The sequence below is a fragment of the Cetorhinus maximus genome, chromosome 15 (assembly GCF_964194155.1).
Source record: "Cetorhinus maximus chromosome 15, sCetMax3.hap1.1, whole genome shotgun sequence".
NCBI classification, from domain to species: Eukaryota; Metazoa; Chordata; class Chondrichthyes; order Lamniformes; family Cetorhinidae; genus Cetorhinus; species Cetorhinus maximus.
In genome coordinates this window covers 21,355,862-21,379,356 of record NC_135893.1, presented here as the reverse complement: position 1 = coordinate 21,379,356, position 23,495 = coordinate 21,355,862, and the positions used below count along the sequence as shown (strand labels likewise).

At 43.6% G+C, this 23,495-nt stretch overlaps 1 protein-coding gene across 4 annotated transcripts in view; it reads left to right on the top strand.

Annotated features, from left to right (window-relative positions):
• c1qtnf12 (C1q and TNF related 12) overlaps nucleotides 1–22,298 on the top strand; it is a 63,424-nt gene extending 41,126 nt beyond the window's left edge. For all 4 annotated transcript variants that reach the window (XM_078558010.1, XM_078558012.1, XM_078558009.1 and 1 more), the window contains 4 exons: nucleotides 313–421; nucleotides 6,129–6,219; nucleotides 11,743–11,821; nucleotides 21,746–22,298. In XM_078558010.1, coding sequence (XP_078414136.1) covers nucleotides 313–421; nucleotides 6,129–6,219; nucleotides 11,743–11,821; nucleotides 21,746–21,844 — 378 coding nt within the window. In that variant the 3' untranslated portion in view covers nucleotides 21,845–22,298. The remainder of the gene's footprint in view (nucleotides 1–312; nucleotides 422–6,128; nucleotides 6,220–11,742; nucleotides 11,822–21,745) is intronic.
• Nucleotides 22,299–23,495: the final 1,197 nt, after the last annotated feature.

Below are 23,495 nucleotides of genomic sequence, written 5' to 3'. Positions count from 1 at the left end.
GAGATAACAGATGGTAGAAAAATGTGTCTGTGCTTAACTGCAAATACCAAAGTAAGGCAAGGCCTAGAAATTAATGTTTGCAAAATTAGAAACCACTTAATCATTTCTTATGACATTCTTTTGCCTGTCACAATAGAGCCACTGAACTATTTTCAAATAAATCTGTTGATGTCTCGTTAAAATACCAGGCATTAGAAGGTGCCAATGTGTTTGTTGCCATTTAGTAGTACCTACAGTGATTTATGGGCAATGGTTTTTTTTGCATTGGTTTCATTTATCATTCCTACAAAAAGATGTTTTGTTTTCCTACAGCCGCTTGCAAAAGGTGCATTCTTGAGAGGATCTGGAATGAATCTGTCAACTGGGCGATTTACAGCACCAATAACTGGCATCTACCAGTTTTCTGCCAATGTACACATCGGTTAGTGCCCACTCTGAGCTCAATAATTTTATAATGTGTGTTTGTTTAACAGGGAACCAGTAATATATATGCCTTAAATTAGAACAACAGTGACTCTTTTTCAAGGGGTAATCTATTTAGTTGTGAAGTGATTGGGGAAATTCTGAAGACACTGTAAGATGCTCTATATAAGCAAGTCTTGAAATCCAATTATGCCTGCTGCAAGTTGTGATTTGCATGCTGACGGTATTAATACTCAGTCAAAGGTGACAGTTTGAAAGGACGAATAGTTTGAAATTCTTGAAATAATAAAATTGTTTAATATCATCAAATTCAAATCCATTGACGTGCTTCACAACCACTTGCAAAAACTGATGGAGAATAAGGTAGTTAATTCCCTTAAAGTAATTACTAAACATCACTTACTGTTCATTTACCTGACTGTGTTATTGAAAACTTAGCTAGGTCATGAGGCAAGGATAGACACACTCACAATTTTAAGATTTAGGACTCATCAATGAGAGAGATTTACAATATGAGGAGTTGAAGTAACCTGGCACAGAAAGGGTAGGAAACATCCAGAAAAATTGAAGTCTTGCCTAACAATTTACTGGAATGCTCTGAGGACTGTGGGCCTTGCTGGCAACTAATCCTACACTTCTAATATTTCAGGAAGGATTTTGAAGCCATGTTACACAAACAATTAGTCTATAAGGGAAAAAGATGTAGTAAGCGTCTAAATTGGATTAAAAATTGGCAACGCTACAAAATAAAAAGATGGTTGTGAAAGGAGCTGTAACCATATGACGAGGGGCCTGCCTGATTGTCCAGCCCAATTGATTGGGAGTAACATGCAAATGTTAGAATTGCATCATATGAAGGGAGATACACAGACAGTTTAAAGTTTATCCATGAATACATGGAATGGGCTACTCGGGGCAGAACCATTGTGCTATGGGAACTCAAATAAAACAACAACCGCCTATTACTTTGTCTTTGAGGGGTCAGTGTTTGAAGTGCAAAGCATTGCTCTGCCAATTGCTTTTTTAAAGTTCTTTGAGGTGGCACCACTGGCAATGGGATCCTCATGGTGAATTCCTCACAGTTAAAGCCAGAGTCTGGAGAATTGATAATGGAAGACAAGGAAATGGCAGATGAATTGAACAGGTATTTTGCATCAGTCTTTACTATAGAGGATACAGGTAACATCCAAAAAGTAGCTATAAATCAGGAAATGGAACGGAGGGAGGAACTCAGGAAAATTACAATCGCCAGAGAAGTGGTACTGAGTAAATTGTTGGAACTGCGGACTGACAAGTGCCTGGGTCCTGATGTACTTCATTCTAGGGTCTTAAAAGAAGTGGCTAGTGAGATAGTTGATACATTGGTTTTAATTTTCCGAAACTTCCTAGATTCGGGGAAGGTCCCACTAGATTGGATGATAGCAAATGCAACTCCTTATTCAAAAAGGGAGGGAGACAAAATGGAAAACTACAGATCAGTTAGCTTCATATCTGTCATAGGGAAAATGTTAGAAGCTATTATTAAAAAAGCTATAGCAAGGCACTTGGATAAGTTCAATGTAATCAGGCAGAGTCAGCATGGTTTTGTGAAAGGGAAATCATGTTTAACTAACTTATTGGAGTTTTTTGAGGAAGTAACATGTGCTGTGGATAAAGGGGAACCGGTGGATGTACTGTACTTAGATTTCCAGAAGGCTTTTGATAAAGTGCCACATCAAAGGTTATTGTGGAAAATAAAAGCTCATGGTATAAGGAGTAACATATTGGCATGGATAGAAGATTGGTCGGCTAACAGGAAGCTGGGAATAGGCATAACCTTGTTGTCAAGATGTAACGAGTAGTGTGCCTCAGGGATCAGTGCCTGGACCTCAACTGTTTGCAGTTTATATAATTGACTTGGATGAAGGGATTGATGGGATGGTTGCCAAGTTTGCTGATGACACAAAGATAGGTAGGAAAGTAAGTTGTGAAGATCTACAAAAAGATACAGATAGGTTAAGTGAGTGGGCAAAGATCTGGCAAATGGAGTATAATATGGGAAAATGTGAAATTGTCCATTTTGGGAGGAAAAATAAAAGAGAAGCATATTATCTAAATAGCAAGAGATTGCAGAGCTCTGAGATGCAGAGGGATCTGGGTGTCTTAGTGCATGAATCACAAAAGGCTAGTATGCAGGTACAGTAAGCAATTAGAAAAGCTAATAGAATGTTATCATTTATTGCAAGAGGAATTGAATACAAAAGTAGGGAGGTTATGCTTCAGTTGTACAGAGCACTAGTGAGACCACATCTGGAGTACTGTGTACCTTATTTAAGAAAGGATGTAAATGTGCTGGAAGCAGTTCAGAGAAGGTTTATCAGACTAATAATTGCAATGGATGGGTTGTCTTATGAGGAAAGGTTGGACAGGCTAGGCTTGTATCTGCTGGAGTTTAGAAGAGTAAGAGGTGATTTGATTAAAACACATAAGATCCTGAGGGGTCTTGATGGGATGAATGTGGAGAGGACGTTTCCTCTTGTGGGAAAATCTAGAACTAGGGGTCACTGTTTAAAAATAAAGGATCGCCTATTGAAAACAGAGATGAGGCAAAATTTTTTCTCTGAGGGTCGTGAGTCTTTGGAACTCTCTTCCTGAAAAGGCAGTGGAAGCAGATTCTTTGAATATTTTTAAGGCAGAGGTGGATAGATTCTTGGTAAGCAAGGGGGTAATAGATTATCAGGGGGAGGCGGGATGCAGATTTGAGGTCACTGTCTGATCAGCCATGATCTTATTAATGATGGAGAAGGCACGAGGGGCCGAATGGCCTACTCCTGCTCTTTGTTCGTATGTTCATATGCAAATGTCTTGACCCTGGAAAGCGGATGAAATTTTCCAGGTTCTTAAAAGAACAAAGAACTTGAAGCTTGGGATAGCTTCAATCTCTAGAACGAGCGAATACTGACTCAAACCTCGGAAGAGGGAAGGTGCAAAACCAGTTTAGATTTTTTTTTTGAAAAATATACTTTATTCATAAAATATCTTGTAGAACATTCCCAAACATTTCAAAATCACCATCACAAAAGTACTATCAGATTCAACTTTTACACATGAATCACAAGGTGCATCAATACAATCAATGAATATTACAAGCATTTCAATATGGTTAATGCAGACAATCAGACAATGGTATTGGAGTTATCAACAGACATCATGTTGCACTCTGAGGTGCTTCAATACAATTATAATACAATTAGTATTCACTGCATACATTCATTTTGAGCTGTACAGCTCGAGGGGCTCTCAACAGTTCCCAGCCCCTTGGTGCACTGTGACAGAAAGGTCTCAGACAGCGACCTTTCCCCATTGCGCCTTTGCGGCGGCTACCCCAAGCTTTAGTGCGTCCCTCAGCACGTAGTCCTGGACTTTGGAATGTGCCAGTCTGCAACACTCAGTCGGGGACAACTCTTTGTGCTGGAAGACCAACAAGTTTCGGGCAGACCAAAGAGCGTCTTTCACCGAGTTGATGATCCTCCAGCTGCAGTTGATGTTTGTCTCGGTGTGTGTCCCTGGGAACAGCCCGTAGAGCACAGAGTCCTGTGTCACAGAACTGCTCGGGATGAACCTTGACAGAAACCACTGCATCTCTTTCCAGACCTTCTTTGCAAAGGCACAATCCACAAGGAGGTGAACAACGGTCTCGTCCCCACCACAGCCACCTCGAGGACAACATGCAGAGGGGGTGAGACTCCTGGTGTGTTGGAAGGGTCTGACGGGGAGGGCCTTTCTCACCACTAGCCAAGCTACGTCCTGGTGCTTGTTGGAAAGTTCTGGCGATGAGGCATTCTGCCAAATGACGTTGACAGTCTGCTCGGGGAACCATCCCACAGGATCCACCCTCTCCTTTTCCCGCAGGGCCTCTAAGACGTTACGTGCTGACCACTGCCTGATGGACTTGTGGTCAAAGTTGTTTCTCTGCATAAATTTTTCAACCAGGGACAGGTGGTACGGCACGGTCCAACTACTTGGAGCGTTCCGCGGCAGCGTGGCCAGACCCATCCTTCGCAACACTGGGGACAGGTAGAAACTCAGCATGTAGTGACACTTGGTGCTTGTGTACCGAGGGTCTATGCACAGCTTGATGCAGCCGCACACAAAGGTGGCCATCAGTATGAGGGCGATGTTGGGCACGTTTTTTCCCTCTTTATCTAGAGGCTTGTACATCGCATCCCTGCGGACACGATCCATTTCCGACCTCCAGATAAAGCGAAAGATGGCTCAGGTGATCGCCATTGCGCAGGAGTCTGGAATGGGCCAGACCTGCGCCACGTACAGCAACAGCGAGAGTGCCTCACACCTGATAACCAGGTTCTTACCCGCAATGGAGAGGGAGCATCGCCCCCACATGCCCAGTTTTCTTTTCACCATAGACACTCGCTCCTTCCAGTTTCTAACACATGCCCCGGTCCCTCCGAACCATATCCCCAGCACCTTCAGGCCGTCAGCCCTGATGGTGAAGGGGACAAAGGATCGGTCAGCCCAGTTCCCAAAGAACATGGCCTCGCTCTTCCCATGATTTACCTTGGCTCCCGAGGCCAGTTCGAACTGGTCGCAGATGTGGATCAGTCTGCGCACCGACAGTGGATCCGAGCAGAAGACGGCGACATCGTCCATGTACAGGGAGGCTTTGACCTGAGTGCCTCCACTGCCTGGGATTGTCACTCCTCTTATGCCCGGATCCTTCCTGATGAACTCAGCAAAGGGTTCTATGCAACACACAAACAGGACAGGGGAGAGAGGGCAGCCCTGCCTGACTCCAGATTTAATCGGAAAGCTATCTGATTCCCACCCATTGATTGAGACTGCGCTACTGATGTTAGTGTAGAGCAGTTGGATCCAATTGCGAATTCCCTCCCCAAACCCCATTTTGGAGAAGCACATCCACCATGTAGGTGTGCGATATTCTGTCAAAGGCCTTCTCCTGATGTAGGCTGATGAGGCATGTGTCTACACCCCTGTCCTGCACATAGGCAATCGTATCCCTGAGCAGCGCGAGACTGTCAGAGATCTTCCTGCCCGGCACAGTGCAGATTTAATTACCTGACACAGAGGTGAGCATGTGGAATGGAGAACCAGGGAGGCAGACAGTGTAGGAAAAGGTAAGGATGAATTAGATTGACATTTGAGAGAGAGTGAGCAATTCAGCGGTATTTGTTTCTGGGATTAGGAATAAATGCATGATGCACAAGCCAGATCCTTCAGAGCTGCAGCTGTCTGGCTCTCGAGAGCAGGTATCCGGCAAAGACGAGGCAAATTCCTTCAAGGAAAGAGTAAATCAAAGCGCAAGTCCCTCCCCCACATTGCTTTCATTATCCCCTAACATTGAGCAACACTGATAGAGATCTTGGAGCAGACTGCAAGTCTACAAGATGGAGACAGTGTCATAGAATCTGGTAGACAATGTTAATGAAAGATAATTGCAGTAGACTCATAATAGTCTCCCACTATGAGTTTAGATCAAGCAAGGGATATTGTTTACATTGTGATGGCTTGCTTACAAATGGAAAAAGAGCAAGAAATATGTTCTTCAAACTGAGCTACTGAGCTGGTTGTTCCAATTTTGTTAAAAGAAGCAGAAATCATTATATTTTCTTACTAATAGCAATGGCACAGTGTATCTAATTCAAAATGATCTTTTATCATCCGACTTTTCATTCTCTCCACCCCAGATCACAGTGAAATGAAGAGCAAAGGACCACTTCGTCCAAGAGATAACGTGCGAGTTCTCATTTGCATCGAGTCCCTCTGCCAACGGAATATGTAAGTGCTCAAAATTAATCTTGAATTTACTCTGCCGATTATTGGCTTACATGTCTTCTTAATTCTTGGCAAGATATCTGTACAGACTGAACAAATGAATGAAGCTCCTGAAAGCCATCACTTTAATGGAAAGTTAGAAAATAGGCTGTAGTTGTTCTATTCCAGAAAGCCAGTTAGTGAAGGATCGAAACTGGAGGATTATCCTATGATGTGAGGCTGTGTAAATAATCTCTGGAGTTGAGAAGAATAAAAGATGATCTCATTGAGGATTCTGAAGAGACTTGACAGGGTAGACACTGAGAGGTTGTTGCCCTTGGCTAGGGAGTTTAGAACATGGGGTCACAGTCTCAGGGTAAGAGGCTGACTGACCATTTAGAACTGAGATGAGGAGAAATTTCTTCACTCAAAAGGGATGTGAATCTTTTGGAATTCTCTACCCCAGAAGTTTGCTCTATTGTTGAATATATTTAAGGCTGAGTTAGACAGATTTTTGATCTCTCAGGGAATCTAGGGAAATAGGGAGCTGGGTGGAAAGTGAAGTTAAGGCTAATGATCAGCTTTGATTATATTGAATGGCGGAGCAGACTCAAGAGACAGTATGACCTACTTCTCCTATTTCTTATGTTCTAGTGTTCAATCTTTACACACTTATGTTCATTTACAGAATTACAGATTACAAGCATAAACCTCCAAACCTAAATGCAGTTTCAGTCTGTCTATTTATAAAGGCGCAAGTGAATCCCCAGTTAATGCCCACATACAATTAAACATAATTAATATACAATTACCGGAAGGAATATAGAATTTGAAGTGGGAAAACTCTCTTTATACAACGTCCTTTAGGGCACTAACGTTTCATTTACTCTGGCAATTTGTTAGCTAATATTTCCACAGCAAAGTCCTTTGTGCGCTTTTTAGCGCAGTGGGTGACGTGCCAATTTAACTTCTTGAAGGATTGAGTTAGCGTATGCATTGAATAAATAGATTTTCCTCCTTTGTAAGAACTTCTGATTTTGGGTCTTTTCTACTCTTGTTACTCTATGTTTTCTTTAGCTTTCACGCTTTGGATCACTCTCCCAAATCTTGCCTTTAAAAGCATCTTCACTAGTGTTGATATCTATTATTGCTAATAGGCACAAAATAAGGAATTGTTCCATCAATTCGCCCACTTTTGATAAACGCCACAACTTCAGACCTCTTTTTAAGTTTAGATTGTTAAGCAAATTTATAAATTGTGCAATGGAGTCCTTCTATTTGGCTGCTTCAACAGAAAAACAATACAAGATTGGCATCTAATGTTGAATGACTATCCCATTGTTTCTATCCTTATATTTTCTACTATTATGGGAGCTCATTCTGGCTTAAGCTATTCCCTCAGAAATTCCAGGCTGTTAACCAGGGCCGAAATGGCTGCACTGAAAGGGCTTGGGATTCTGATGGAAAAACAGTGCTATTGGATTATTGCCAGGGCCAAATGGGAAATGTGCTGATTTGTCATATGGCCAATCTGCCCCCGAACCCAACTTCCAAGATTCGAACAGCTACAACTCTTTAAGATTTCCCAAAACAGTTAATGGGATTTCCTGGACTTGAACAACTGACACATTCCAAAATAACGGGCTATTGTACATCTAATCAAACAAATCATGCAGTTTGTTTTTGTTCTAAAGCAGATAGTCTTCTCCCTGCTGTTTAGACATTCAAAACCTTTGTATTGTGTATAACATGGTACAACTGGCCAACTGCTGCTAGCTTTTCAACATCCTTTGGCATTGTGACTGGAGTTGAAGGTATCGCCGCCAAGTCAAAATAAGACCCAAAAGCCCTTCAATTTTGTTATAGGAAGCAACAAACTTACTTTCTGTGGTTTCCCGTCAGCTAGCTCAGCCTTCTCACCTTTGAACCTTGAGCCTGTGAGTTTGAGCTCTACCCCATGGTTGATGCCCCTGGAGTAGTGAGGCTATATTATGTTCAACATGCCGGTCTGAGTTTTCGCTCCCGAGTCGGGAGCATTTCCAGCTCTGCAAACCCATCTTCTGAAAAGCTGCCCCAGAATTTTCGGTTTCATTCCTGGGGGGAGGGGTCCCATGGTGTAATGAGAGTCGGGCCCACCACCCTGGGAAATTGTTCGGAGGCAGCACAGGGGTTGCTGGGTTCGGAAGTGGGCTGGGTAAAAGGCTGGCCTCTTTGATCCAGCACTTTGTCCCAGCTGCAAAACCCCCCCCCCCCCACCAAAAATAACCCTTTATCCTCACCCACCACACACTCCTCATGCCCCCCACACATCCTCATGGCCCCTCATACCCTCCATGCCAACCTCTCCACACACTCCCATGGCCTTTTATAGCTCCTGTGCCAACTCATGCCAACCCATGTGCCCCCAGAAACCACTCTTTGCCCTTACATCCTCCATGCCTACTCATTCAATATCCACCATGGGCAGACCTCAAGATCCATGCTGTGAGGAAATAAAATAAAGTCCTAAGGGTCTATTGACAAATTCACCATTTAAAAAAAACACACTCATTGATAATAACTTATTAACTATATTTAAATTCCTTCAACTACTTAACCCCTTATGACAGCAAGCATTGTATTCACAGTCCCACATCAAATACTTTATAAGCACTTGGAGCAGTCAAGCAAACTGTGAACTGACAGGCATCCCACTGTGATAATGATAGGATTAGTACTGCATAACTGATTTCATAAACTATCATGATAAACCTCAGGTTTATATCAACAGAGTGAAATAGCAAGCACTGATTTTTTTTAAAACTGCAGACTACTTTAGAGGCCAGGAGATCTAAATCCCTTGACAGCTTGACAGCTCCTTTAACAGTTCCCTTGACAGCTTGACCATTCCAATGAACTGGAAAGTTCTAGTGAGTTTATCCACTTTTTATGCACATTCATGTTTACTCTTAACAATCTCAAAGGCTCTCCTTACCTCTCCTAAAGGTGTCCTGGACATATCCAAAAGGTTACCTACCTCTCCAGAGGGTACAGTTCCTCTCCAAATAACACTGCAAACTTTAGATTTTCACCTACCAGGCCTAATGTGAATAAATTGTATTGCCCACTCTTTCCTTGCTAAAATCAGACCTGACTGAAGGCAGCTGCAGTATTATATGTGCAACTGCCTCCATGAAACACACACATCCAAAGTGCGAGGCTCCCCCTTCTCCCACACTTGTGAAAATGGTGGGGTTTAGGGGCAGGACCTTTGAAATTGGGCCTCCAGTGCCATTTTCAATCATTTTCGATACAACGGAGAGTCTCTCCACCTGCACGAAAATTCAGGATGCTGTTCTTTGGCTGCGATGTTCAGCCTAGCTGCTTTGTTGAACCAGAAGTGGAAAATTGCTTCCTGTGGCATTTCATTTTCTACAAAATGGCTGCCTAGTTTGCCTTCATAAGAAATTCATTGTAATTCATAAATAAATATAAATATTTTCAGATTATTATATAGAGTGTAATGGAATGTCAAAGTTCGCTCTGTCTCCTTCTGTTCCTCCTCCCCTTCCCTAAAGGAAAGACAGACTTGGTGCCATGCCCACACTCTTGTTTTCAATTTTTAAAAAAAACTAACAATTTGTGTGAGCTATCTCCCTTCTTTAACTCATCCCTCAAATTCTGCTAGCTCTGTCTTGTGCTTTTAAAGAATGAAAGAAGAAAGGGAAACTTATGTTTATATATTTATAAAGCACCTTTCATGACCCCAGGACACCCCAAAGCACTTCACAGCCAATGTGGTGTACTTTTGAAGTATTATCACTCTTGTGATGTTGGGAAGCACAACAGCCAATTTACGCATAATTTCCCAAAAAGCAATTAGTTAATTCATCTCTGCCTTGCCACTTGCCACAGACTATTTTACTTGCCTTCATTTTCTTTGCATGTTTAACACTGCTCTCTCTGTCTGAAATGTAACATGTGCTGCCACATGATCTCCTTATCCTCTGCAGTAGGCCAAAGAATATACATTTTACTAGTGGGCTGCTCACGCTATGGAATACTGGATAAGTTATTGAACATTAAACAGGATATTAACAGTGCTGAATACTTGCAGATAGCGTTATAATAATTCCCAATGTCTCTGTTCTCAAAATGTCAGCCATTTTTCTGCCACTAACCGCCATCATTAATCTGACCCTTGAAACACGTAACTCGGGAGGGGCTTGGACGTGGGGTGGGGGGGCGGCGGATGATGGTGGCGTAGTGTTAATGTCACTGGATTAGTAATCCAGAGGCCCCAGCTAATGCTTTGGGAACACGGTTCAAACCCCACCCTGGCAGCTGGTGGAATTTAAATTCAGTTAATAAATCTGAAATTATAAAACTAGCCTCGGTAACGGTGACCACGACAGCTATCATCGATTGTTGTAAAAAAAAACCATCTGGTTCACTAATGTCCTTTAGGGAAGGAAATCCGCCGTCCTTATCTGGTCTGGCCTATGTGTGACTCCAGACCCACACCAATGTGGTTGACTCTGAAATGATCTAGCAAGCCACTCAGCTCAAGGGCAATTAGAGATGGTCAACAAATGCCGGCCTTGCCAGCAACACCCACATCCCATGAAGAAAGAAAAAAAATCGCTAGCACAGAGCTCTCTAACTTGTTGATGTACCCATGATGACGCCAGACTGCCTGCTGTTTGATTGCAATTCGGTCAAAGTATAGACACCTTTGAAGGTATCTCAGAACAAAAGGAATTAAAAGCCTGTGCTTCCCTGAATTACGTTTGCTGGTCAACCATTCAGAGGATTCAAAATGGCATTTGCCACAAAAGCATAGCTGCCAAACCGAGAGGAGCTGTAGGCAGCCCGACAAGATGCTTTTATTTGAAATGAATAGTTTCAATTCATGGGTCTGTACCAAGCACATGACCTGTTAGATGGGTCTCCATCCAAGTGCTATAAAAGCAGCAGTCACCCTACGCGTGTTAGCCAATATGAGATGTCTGTTTTTTTTCCGCCTTCAGAAATAACTAACAGTAACATTCTAGCCCAATGGTTGCTGTGACCAACAAGAAAGAATGCAAAAGAATCCAAAAACACTTAGATTTTTCCACACTTACCTGTAGGGTAATCAGGTAGAGGAGCCTGACCTAGTTTTTGTATTTTGTAAGGAACAATCCTGAAGCAAAGTTAATTAAAAATGTGAATTGATCTTTTATTGTTTTTCTTTTGCTGAACATATAATTATACAGGAATCTGACCTTTACTGTGTCTGTAGACACTGGCATTTTGTATTAGATAATATTTTACACAGTTGCTTTCCCTCTTTTTTTTTTCTCTTACAGTCTTTCCATTTATCCTCCCTTCCAAATTTCTCCCCCTTCTTTAGATCCCCCCCACGTATGGGAAATATGTTATTCTCAAGCAAGACTCCAATAACAATACATTTATTTATTTATTAAGTCAATTGGTGTTATAATTGGGAGCCCAAAGATTGCATCATTCTATTTTCACTTACTTTTAATAGCATATTGATGTGATCTTTTACGTTCTTTCCTTCAGCTCCCTTGAAGTTATAGTTGGACTGGAGAGCAACAGCAAAATATTCACAGTCTATGTGCACGGACTACTTCAGTTACAGGTCAGTACACATCAGTAATATAAGATCATCTGTGCAAGAGGTGATGCTGCAAACCTGCGGTTCCACTCCTGGAAGCCAGGTTCAAATTCACAGCAGATAAATGGAACAAAATATTCTTGATAGCTGTGAATCTTGAGGGGGAAAAAAAATGAGTTTATTGACTATTAAAGCAGAACAGGCAAGTTACTTCAGCCATGAAACACTGCAGACAATTAGGCTAGACCAATGATAACACCCAGTTTGATGTGAAAAATTAAGCACTGCAGCCCAGGATTTTCAAACCCCCATTCCCTGCTAGTGTTATTGCTCATTAGGGATGTCCTAGTGGGGACCAAAGTCGACCTTGTTGTTGACATAGTCGCATATATGTGATTACCAATTCCAGAGTAAAGAATGGTGTCTCGAAGTCTTAGGAAAGGGAAGGCAACAATTCAACAAAATCTGTACAAAACAATGTTTATGAAATTGTTACGAGAAAGCAAAGGTAGAAAGATATATTGGAGAAGCTGAACGATTGGTGGAATAATTAAGCAGAAATGAAGTATTAGAAATGTTTTGTTGCGTGTATATATTTAAATGGAGCAAAGGAGAAGGAGATCCCATTCAGCCCCTTGAGCATGAACTTAAATCATGGCTGAATCTGTACTTCAAATCCGTTTACCCTCCTTTGATCCATATCCCGTGATACCTTCACCTAATCAAAATTTGGTATCTCGATTTTGAAATTTTAAATTGACCCATTATCCAGAGTCTTTCGGAGGAGAGAATTCCTGGGGCTGCATCTTACCTATGTTCGGGTAGGCTGGGCGGGAACGTGTGTTGGTGGGAGCAGAGCCGATCGCCCCCCGCGATCAGCTGCGCGCTGCCATTTTACGAGGGCGGGCCTTAGTTGGCCCGTCCAGCGTGACGCACGCCGGTAACACTCAGCGCTACCTGTGCGGGCAGGGGGTGGGTGGAGAGCCGGGGCCTGCGCTGTTTAGCGTATGCGTACGAAAGAGCGCAGCAATCTCTCTGAGGCCCAGAGCTGCCTTGGCGATTAAGTTGGTAATGAAAATCTTGAATAAAGGATCTAAAAAATTATTTAACCATATCCCCTGAGCTGGGAAACATTTGTGCACCTCGCAAAATTTATTTAATTATTTAATTAAACCTTCAGGAAACCTCGTTCCTTAAGGCTGTTCGGGCAGTGTTGCTAACAAGTTTAATTGGTTTTTAATGGCCTCAATAGGCCGTTGACAAGTTGGTGGGCATGCAGCCACCTCTGGTGTGTGCCTGCCGAACGAAATATCTAAATGACGTGAGATAATGCTGGGACGCACGCCCGACGTCATCGCTTGTCATTTTGCGCATCAGCATATCGGGCCCGCCCCCACACTCCGACGGCAATATTCTGGCCCACTTCCACTACCCTTGTGTGAAAAAGTCCTTCCCAATTTCACTCTTAATTCCCTAGCTCTCACTTTAAGATGGTGCTTTCTTGATCTGGATCCTCCCACCAGAGGATCAAACACATCAATTAGAGCACCCTTTGAAACTCAAGGGAATACAAGGCAAATTTACGGAATCTAGCCTGACCATTGAACCCTTTTAAGCTCAGCTATAATTCGGAGTCTGCACTTCAACCACTCCAAGGCCAGTATAATCCTCCCTGAAGTGTGGTGGCCAAAACTAAGCACAATATTCCAGATGGGATCTGACCAAGACACTCGACAACTGGAGGCATAAATTGTCCTCTTTGATTTCCAGCCCTCTTGAAATAAAAGTCAATATTCCATTAGACTTTGATTACTTTTTATATCTTTAGCTTTCAGTGATTTGTGTATATGGACACCCACATCCCTTTGCTCCTTCACAGTTTCTAGTCTCTCATCATTTTTAGATCCAAAATGATTGATTGTTTTTTAGCTGCACTGACTCGACATTAAACCGATGAAGCAATTTCAGAAACTGGATTTTGCAGGGCTCTATTGCTGTTAAGTTCATATTTATTTCAATATTGTGTGATTGGGTTAAAAATTGTTTTTTTGAATGGCTAGCCCAGGGAGACAGCAATTTCGTCTGACCCATACTAGGAAGTGACAAAAGCATCAAAAACAATCAAGAAAAAGAGTTTGGAATGCTGATGAATCTTGTATTTGGAGACTGTGAGGGCAGGGAATGGAAGCTGCAAAATGAGACCAGTTCTAGGGTTAACCTGCCCCAGATATATGGGGTCGAATGATGTACATTCATATATCTGAATTTAAAAATCGGTTAAAAAGATTTGAAGCGCTGGAGAGCAAAGAATTTGCGGCTGCAACATCAAATTTCACCTTTCATCTGCTTAGCTGTGGATTATTTGGCAGATGCACAGTGATGGATTTGTTATGCCTGAGGAATCTGCCAATCGAGCACCAACAAATCAAACGTCGGCATAATATTATTTTGAAACATATCTGTATTAATTGAAGACCCGTAGAACACTGGTAAATAAGTGAATGCACATTGTCTGGATCAGATTTCTACATTCCGTCACCCATACGACGATCAGGGTACATTCAAAATCAAAGTTGTGGTTTTGACCTTGATAATTAAACCCCGTAAACCAGCCTTTGTTGAGTTGGAAGCTATTAGCTGCTATGTAATGGCTGATCCATTTTCATCTTGAATGGTTTTGCCCTGAAATATGGACAACTTTGAGTGAATGTAATTGAGCTTCCGTCCTTAATGGAATTTGCCAGTTACTTTGGGCGAGATTAAGGGCTGGATTTTATGCCCCCCCAACCACCCTCCCCCCCCCCCCCCCCCCCCCCCCCTCCACCCCACCGCCAGGCATGTTTTCAGAGGAGCTGCACGTAAAATATGGCAAGTGGCTAACCTAAAGACTTCCTGTCCACCCCTGACCCAGTCCCCATGAAGCAGTCAGTAGGCGGGCAGGCATCGAAATTGACAGCCTGCCTGCCATTTTTGAATAAATAACTAACGGGCAATTGAGCTGAATATTACACTGCCCTCCCCATAATACAATTGGCTTGAACCAGTGGGCAGGAGTGAGAATGCCTTTTATCAAATTTGTGCAAAAGGCAGGAAGGTGGGGGGGCACATTATTCGGGGGTCCCCTGTGCGCATTGGGGCACCCCCCCCCCCCTAACAATGTTAACCCCCCTCCCTTTGTTCGTCCCTGCATGGCCCCCAAAGCCCACCCCACCCATCTCCCTCGCCCCCAGGCTCACTAACCCTTCCCCCTTCAAAATACCAGACTTGCCTGGGTCCAGACGCCATGGCTGCCTTCAATCATGGATCCAATGATGGATGCCCACCAATCAGTTCTGGCACTGCTAGGACAACTGGAGCTGACGGCCAATCAGATTGGCCGGCAGCTATCACGGGCAGGACTTCCTCCCTCCTACGGGTGACTCTAGGGAGCGTGTTATCGATTTGGAGCAGGCTTCTTTTTAAGCCGGTCACCTGGCGTCTGCTTTTTGCAATGCGGGGGCTAGCAATATGCACCCTCCCACCCCATGAAATTCAGCCCAAGTTAGAATTTACTTAGAATTCCTTATCATTTCCTAAGGACCTCGTCTGTGCCACATATAGAATATGGATTAGTTTGCCATTCTGTTTGGAGAATCCATACAGCATCATGTTTTTCCAGTCAGTCAGTAGTTTGTTTTGCATCACCTGTAATAGGTCTATCGAGTATTCCCAGAGTATAGCATTGCAGTCACACCATACTTCTTGGCAATTTTGCATAATCACAAGAATTTGCTACCTGTGATTTGCCAACTTGGTTAAGGCAACCCTCGATTTCAACACATACTCTCCGACATCTTGATCCCCAACACTTAAAGGTAAGTGGTTTTTATATGAAGATGAAAGTGTTAGGAGAGACTACAAAGGCTGCTATTATTTTCAATGTATATATATTTTGGCCTTTGCAAAAGGATGTTTCAGGAGCACAAATTTCAGACAAAAGCAGACTATAAGAGCCACTGGCAGTGCTGGTGCTATGGTGCACGTCAGTTTGTGCGTCTTTGCAGCAGATGCCACACCTCCTGCCTCAATCTGTCTGGTGACCCAGACTCTGTGTTTCCAGTTCCATTCCAGTCATTGGCAGTTATGTGAGCAAGGATACTGGCAAATGGGTGCAGTCCGACCTAATTACCTCTTCTTTCTCTCCCATGCCCCTTCATAAAAAAAAAACATACTTGCAAATAGATTCTCATTGGGAAACACTCGTCATCCCTATATTACGGTGAGCCTAGCCATGTCCCTTGCACTCCATGGGCCTGTACAGTCTCCTTCAGTAGTCTGGGTCACTTACAGTGCGGCCCAGTTTCCCTCTTCCGAGGCTCAGTAAGCCTGAACTCCCTCAACATCACGGCCTTCCACAGACTACGGAATCCCAGCAACGAGAATCCCTGCCCTCGACTCTACTTCATTGGCATTTGCAGTGCAAGAGCTGGGTGGAGGACCCCCCCACCCCTGTGTTCCTGGCCTGTCAGAAACTCCCGTAAACAGGAGAGAACCAGCGTTGCCAGATTTCCATCACTTTCCACTGGGCTCCCGCCAGGATTATGGTGGGAACCTCATGCCCCTCCCCTCCCAACACCCCATGGATTTTCTAGACTAGGAGTTTAAATCTCCAAAAGCACCGGTAAAAATCGCAGATTAGCATGTAATGAAAATATAATTGGACTTATTCACTCATGTGTATCCAGAATGCTCGTGACACACAATATAACATAGGACCCCATGATTATTCTTTTACTCGAAACGCACAATCCCATGGGAGGTTGGTGTATTGTTATGAGGGATAAAGTGGTGAGCAGCCCCGCCGCCTCCCCACCCCATGTCTGTCAGGTCATAATTTGCATTATACGTTTTGGCTATTATTTTGCCCTGCTGTACTTTACCATCACTAATTACAAACCTACAACAGACAGTGCTAGAAAAGTTTGCATTTGTACAAAAAATACTTAGCCAATCAAATCGCGCAAACTACCTTGGACGAATTTGCTTTTGTCTGCATTTCCCCCCCCAACCCCCCAACCCATTTTATGCTCAAAATAAGGGGCGGGATTTTTAGGCATCATTGAGATTGAGAATGGAAGAATGGAATCAAACAGGGCCTGAAAATACCAGTGCCAGGCAACATGCCAGTTTCCCGTAAATGCCGGAAAAACTCAGCAGGTCTAACAGCATCTGTGGAGAGAAAAACAGAGTTAACGTTTCGAGTCCGTATGACTCTCCTTCAGCTCTGAAGAAGAGTCATACAGATTCGAAACGTTAACTCGGTTTCTTGAGGGAGTGAAGTTCAAGGCCCAGCAAGGCTGTCTACCCAGGTGAGGCAGGCAGCCTATTGGGTGCATTGAGAGCCTAATGGTCGGTAATTTAGGTTAACTAGGATTTTCCAGTGAGCCTCCAGTTTCCTCTTGCGACAGGAGGCAGTACAATTGCTTGCACGTGGCACCCAGCAGCAGGCCAGAGGCCCAGCGCTCCAGACAGACCTACAGGCCCTCCCTGCCTGCCTGTCTGGGTGCAGGTGCAGCCAAAGGCCGCCTTGTAGAGGGGTTCACTTTGCCCTCCTCCACCCCCCCAATTTTTAACAAGTTGCTGAAAGGGCACCACCCTGTTGAAGTGTCCTCTCAGTTACTTACCATTCATTGTAGCCGGCTGCTTCTCTGAAGCTGGAAGGCCTCTGATTGGCACTCCAGAGGCCACCTGCCGACCTTAACTGGGAACCCGCCTCCAGGCCAATGAGGTGGGGGGGCGGTAAATCTCAGAGTCACTGTTTTCCCCGCCCCGGGAGTGGGTTCCAGCTCTGAAAACAGTCCTGGCTCCTGTTTCGCATCCCAGAACAAAAATTCAGCCCAAGGTTTCTCACGTGTTTAAAAAAAAAAGAAATGAGCTTTGCTTATTAAAAAAACAGATCTTACGAAGGGTTGATATCAGAAATATTAATTTGTCTTTTCTCTTTGCAGATGCTAATGGGCAAAGCTGTGTATTTCCAGCAGTTTCAGTTCTGATTTATTTTTGGCGATTATAGTTTAACTCTTTTTTACATAATACACAAGAATAATGTAATTTAAGTCCACCTTTGAGTCCACCTTTTTACTTCAAGGCCTTTTTCAACCACCTGGGCTTGAAGTTGATATATGACCCCAAAGCTCATGAGGTGAAGAGAGTTATACCTCCATGTGCAATATCTTGGAAAGAGCGGTTTGAGCATGGACAGTACACACTATTACCCAGCATACACCAGTGTGATTCAGTGTACAACTTCAAGCACACCTTTCTTTATGATGTGACAGGTTTACTGAGATGCTTCATTTTCCCAAGTGATTTGAAATCAAGATGGCAGGTGACTTTTTTTTGAGTTAGATTTTCACGGCAAAAATTTTCAACCACTTACAATTTTACTCAAGAGAATTGAGCTTTGAGAGAGTCAGGAATGGATGACTCAAGTGATAGAAATTACAGCACCCAAGGAGACCATTCGGCCTAGTGAGCCTGCATCATTGCTATCTCACCAACTAGAGGCCTTCATTTGAATTCAGCTTCCTAGCTCATTGCTGTTATCTGTTTATGTTCATTTTCAAATATGTATTCGTTCGCATTTTAGTTTCTGCTTCAGTAGTGACTTGTGGCAAAACATCCGGCCCTCTGGTCACCTCTGTTAAAACAGTGGGGAAGGTCTCGAGGCTCCCTGCCCAACCGAAATGGGGTGATAGCACCCTGCAAATCACAGGGAAGAACTCAGCACCTTGCTCCTCTGCCCAGCACCACACCCACCGCTCTCCCACCCCCCCACCCCCACTCCCCCCATTGCCGTGTTGCCAAGGCTCTCTGAATAGGCACCCAAAACTATTTTAGGATTCCATTGGTGGCCCAGCCAAAAAGGAACCCAAAGTTAAGTACTTTGGATGGGACCACGTGGAGCTGGAGCGACCCCCCGAACTTCATAAAAATAACTTGGGCCATTGCCGAGCTGGATCCCCCCTCCCCCCCCCACCCCTACCCCCATCCTGCCACATTCTACCTTTGTCCAGGCCTAGAGGTTGGTTAGACTACCTGATATTGCAGTGGGCTGGTGCTGATGAGCTGCCCTGGTACACTTGTTCTACTCACAGCCCTGCATTAAATGGGGTCTTGGTTTCCAAGTGTACCTGAGCTCCCATTGCCACTATTGGGTATTCTGTCAGCTGCCTGCTTGAAAACAGCACTGAGGAGCAGAGCTACCTCATTTTTTTTATCTTCCGTCTTTGCCGCGTTCTTGTGTTTCCAATTCAACAATCTTTCACTACCCCCTCTCTCAAAAACTGTCAGAATTTTGAAAACCTTAATTTGATCCCCCATAAATGTCTTTGTTCTAGCATTGGCTAATTTACACAACTGTCCAGTTGAAGTTTCAAGTCTTTACCTCAGTAGGTAAATGGAAAATACATGAGTAAAACTCAACTATGAGCCTGGAAATGACGAGTACTGTTGTTAAAGTTTGGGGTACTGGGTACGGTTTGGCCTTCTTACTTAATAAAGGATATTATTGCATTAGGAGCAGTTTGGAGAAAGTTCACTCAACTGATTCCTGGGTGGAAAGGGTTATCTTATGAGGAGAGGTTGAGTAGGTTGGGCCTACCCATTGGAGTTTCGAAGAACGAGAGGAGATCATATTGAAATATATAAGGCCCTGAGGGGACTAGACAGGCTGAGAGGATGTTTCCCATTGTGGGGGAGTCTAGAACTAGGGGCCTCGGGCCAGGATTTTCCGGCCGTGTCGCTGGCGGGACCCCAGCCAGAAGACCATTGACTTGCAGCGGGACCGGAAGCTCCCGGTGTCAGGCGGGCACGGAAAATCACGCCTTCAGTTTAGAAATTAGGAGTCTCCCGTTTAAGATGGAGATGAAGAGAAATCTTTTTCTTATCAGAAGGGAGTCGTTGGTCTGTGGAATTCTCTTCCCCAGAGAGTAGCGGAGGCTGGGCCATTGAGTACATTCAAGGCTGAATTAGGCAGATTTTTGATTGACAAGGCAGCCGAGGGCTATGGGGGGGCAGACAGGAAAATGGAGCTAAGGCCACAATCAGATCAGCCGTGATCTTATCGAACGGCGGAGCAGGCCGGAGGGGCCAAATGGCCTCCTGTTGCTCCTCATTCTTGTGTTCTGTATTTGGGGAGGGTGCACGTCATTTAGCGAGTGCTGTACTTTTTTATGTTGCATTTTTTACCCAACTATAAAACTATTGCTAGCCTCAAGTGGCTGGTCAATGTGATGGTGTTGAATCCATGAGGAGCATGTTAGTGTTACCACATTGAGTATAATCGGGAATTACTGGAACAGTGCTTAAGAATCTGAGGTTAGGCTGGAAGTCCACGCCAGTGATATGCCATCTGGGAAATAAAGGCGTCCAGAACGAATTTACTATTGGCGTGCCAGTGGCTGTACAAGTCACCATGACCCTGAATTTCTATGCCTTCAAGTTGTTTCTGGCAAGCACTAGAGACGTTTGCAGTGTGAGCCAATTTTCCACGCAGGCTGGTGACTGATGCCTTATTCTGCAAAGTGATTTATTTTTCAATGCACCAAGCACCATTAAGAAAAGTCTACTGGCTTTACAAGAGCTCAGGAATTCACTGATGGCAGGCAAGCTCTGATGCCCAATATGAAATGTTGAGGGCTTTCAGTATGTCAATGTACAGGAGCTTTGAGAACATTGATACAGAAATAGAACCTAAAACGTCTGGGAACTTTATGACCAATATCTTCAAGGCAGTTGTTTGTGCCATCACTATCTTAAAGAGGAAGAAAATGGATTGTTCTGAGGCCAAGGGCAGAATCTTCCTGGTTCTGTGGGGGGGCTTCAAAGGTGGGACAGGGAGGAATTTCTGAGAAATATGTCATTGGATCAGTGGCCCTGATGCCTTCCCGCTTCTAGGTGATCTTCCTGGGGGTGGGCCAGCACTGGCAGAGGCTACCCATCTCCCAACGGTGGGTCCCCAATCTGCTTAATTAAATGCCCATTTGTGGATTGATTGGGGATGTCACCAGGATATTCCCAGCAGCAGACAGGCCCCTTACTGAGGGGCAATTCTGAAGGTGGTTTGCTGGCAGTTGGCTGGGAAGGCCCACAAGGCCTCAATGTCCTAACCTAGCCCACTGCCCCCACCCCACCACCATAGCTGCAGCCATCAGTGAACTGTGGCCGCCAGCCATTCTGTGGAGAGGTTTCCCCTCCACAGCGGTGACCTGGCACCTATGGCCACTATTTATTTAATTAAAGTTAATACTTCTTCACAGGGCACTTCAACATGGAGGCACCCTCGTGGTCCCCATCCTACAGCAGTGGAGCCTCTGCCGTAGTGCTGCCATCCTTTCAAGGCAGCATGCCCTCTTATTGGGCATGCAGCCTGAAGGACCTGCCCTCCATCCTTAATTGGATGGCAGACCGGAGGTCCCCTTTGCATTGGCAGCCTCCGGGGAGATCTCCCAAGTGGATACTCTGACAGCAAGTGTAGGATCAGGACCCGGAAATGGTTCTGACTCACACCCATATCCTTAGAGCAGAAGGCTCCGCCCTAAGAGTGCCATATTCAACCAGGGCTCATTGCCCCTTTGTGCCAATCACCAACAGAAGTTGTGTGCAGGTCATGCAACTGCCAGGATAATTATTGAATGTACAGTCGAGGTTTTTAAGCATTAACTCGGGACCTAGATTGCCTCCATGGTTGGAAATGTGCCATGATTGCACTGCCGTCTGCTGTCTAATACCATTCAATTTCTCTCAGTTAACTTCATTTGAATTGAAAATATCCCTTAACTGAGGTTTGCATTATTTAATCTGTGATTCAAATATTAATGGTTTATTTATTCATACAGATTGCTTCTACTTGCAGCTGACAGAAGCTATACCATAGTTCAGCTTAATGTATTTTTCTGTGTTTTTCAGGCTGGGCAATATACCTCCATATTCGTGGACAACAGTGCTGGGGCACCCATATCCATCCAGAGTGGATCAGATTTTATGGGGATTCTTGTTGGTGTATAGCAAGTCGCATCCTGTTAAGAAGAAACTAACTTTAATGTCAACTGTAACGTTATTAGAATCTCAATCCTTTTTTAAAAAAAACAAATCAGAGATGGAATTATTGGTATAACTGTTGATGTGAAGAAAAACTGGTGGGATTTTACCTTCAACAGCTGCTGCCTTTGTACCCTGCCCATCTAATCTTTCCATCAGCCTTTAAGAAACCCATATTTCGTTAGAACTTTTACTTCACAAACATGCGAAATGCCACCCTCAGTGGCAAGTTTTCATCTGCAACACTGGACTGCAATATGCTAAAGTGATCATACCTAACTTTCATTCAGACATGACAGTAGAAGGGCTAAGCAAGAGATGCACATTCAAGCTCTTATTGCCTTGCTAATGGTGTTAAAAAAGCTCCTCACGACAACAAAAATATTAATTTTATTGATTAAATACAATTTTAATATTGGAATGTTGATTCTGCATTATTGAATGCTCAGTGATATAGTATCTTGTGGCTTTATTTTAACTCATCACTGCCGAGCAATTTTGAGATGTTTCAGTGGACACTAGGTCGCTGGTATGGCCTTTGGATTCATTACCATGGCTAAGAATGGTATGAGAACTCTAAACAGAAGGAAAGCTGCGCCTGGGAATGGAGGAGAGAAACCGGACATTACACACAGGAACTTGAACAAAAAGTCCACTGCACATTGGAAACAAATTGTGGTTTGTAAAGCAAATGTCTAGATTAAATAGGACTTGAGTAATGAGAGCTATTGATATTTGAAATTAGCTGCGAGGCGTGCAACCATGCATAAAGAGCTGAGGGAACACAAGGGATAAATTCCTGGATTTGGAAGTGGAGTTGCAAACACATTTTATTCTCGACATTTTCCTCCAAAATTTAGATTTGTGACACTTTGGTGTAATTTCAAACATTTTTGAAGTAAGATTTTGATATATTACATGTAGTTTTCCATATATATCTGATTTTAAATCTTGTGTATTGTGTGTACCCCATTGAAATGTCACTATGTAAACAGTTGCGATGGGAGCGCCATTGTGACATGAACCTAGAACTGTTACCTGTAATGCCACTCGATGGTACTCAAGTGGGAGCTCCATTGTTAAAAGTTACCACTCTATTACATATAACACCATTAGGTGACACTATATTATCTTTGCCCCACAAGTCACTCAGAAAGTTTTCCGAAAAGAGTGACCATGTTTTCCTAGCTGAGATTATTAATGTTCACAATAAGGTATCAAACAAAATTGTGAAAAATTGGAAAATGGCATAATTCACTATAATAATTCCCCACTGAATTGTCTTTTTAATACCTTCATTCAAGTTTTTTGCTACTTCAAGACCTCAACAGCTGGTTAATTTTACCTCACATTTTGATAGGTATTTAGGTTTGTGTGGAACATAAACCACTGGCATATAGACCAGTTAGGTCGAATGACCTATTTCTGTGCTGTAAATTCTAATCCTGAACACGTATACCTTGCAGTTTCCTATCATGTATCCTTGTACATAAACAGGAGTTGAAAGAAAGAAAAGGTATAGTCCCCTCACCATATTTAAGAGTGTCTGTGCTTAGAAAGCAACAATTGAATTCTCAAAGCTTTAATTTCAAGCAAGTGATGATTTTTATATAAATTT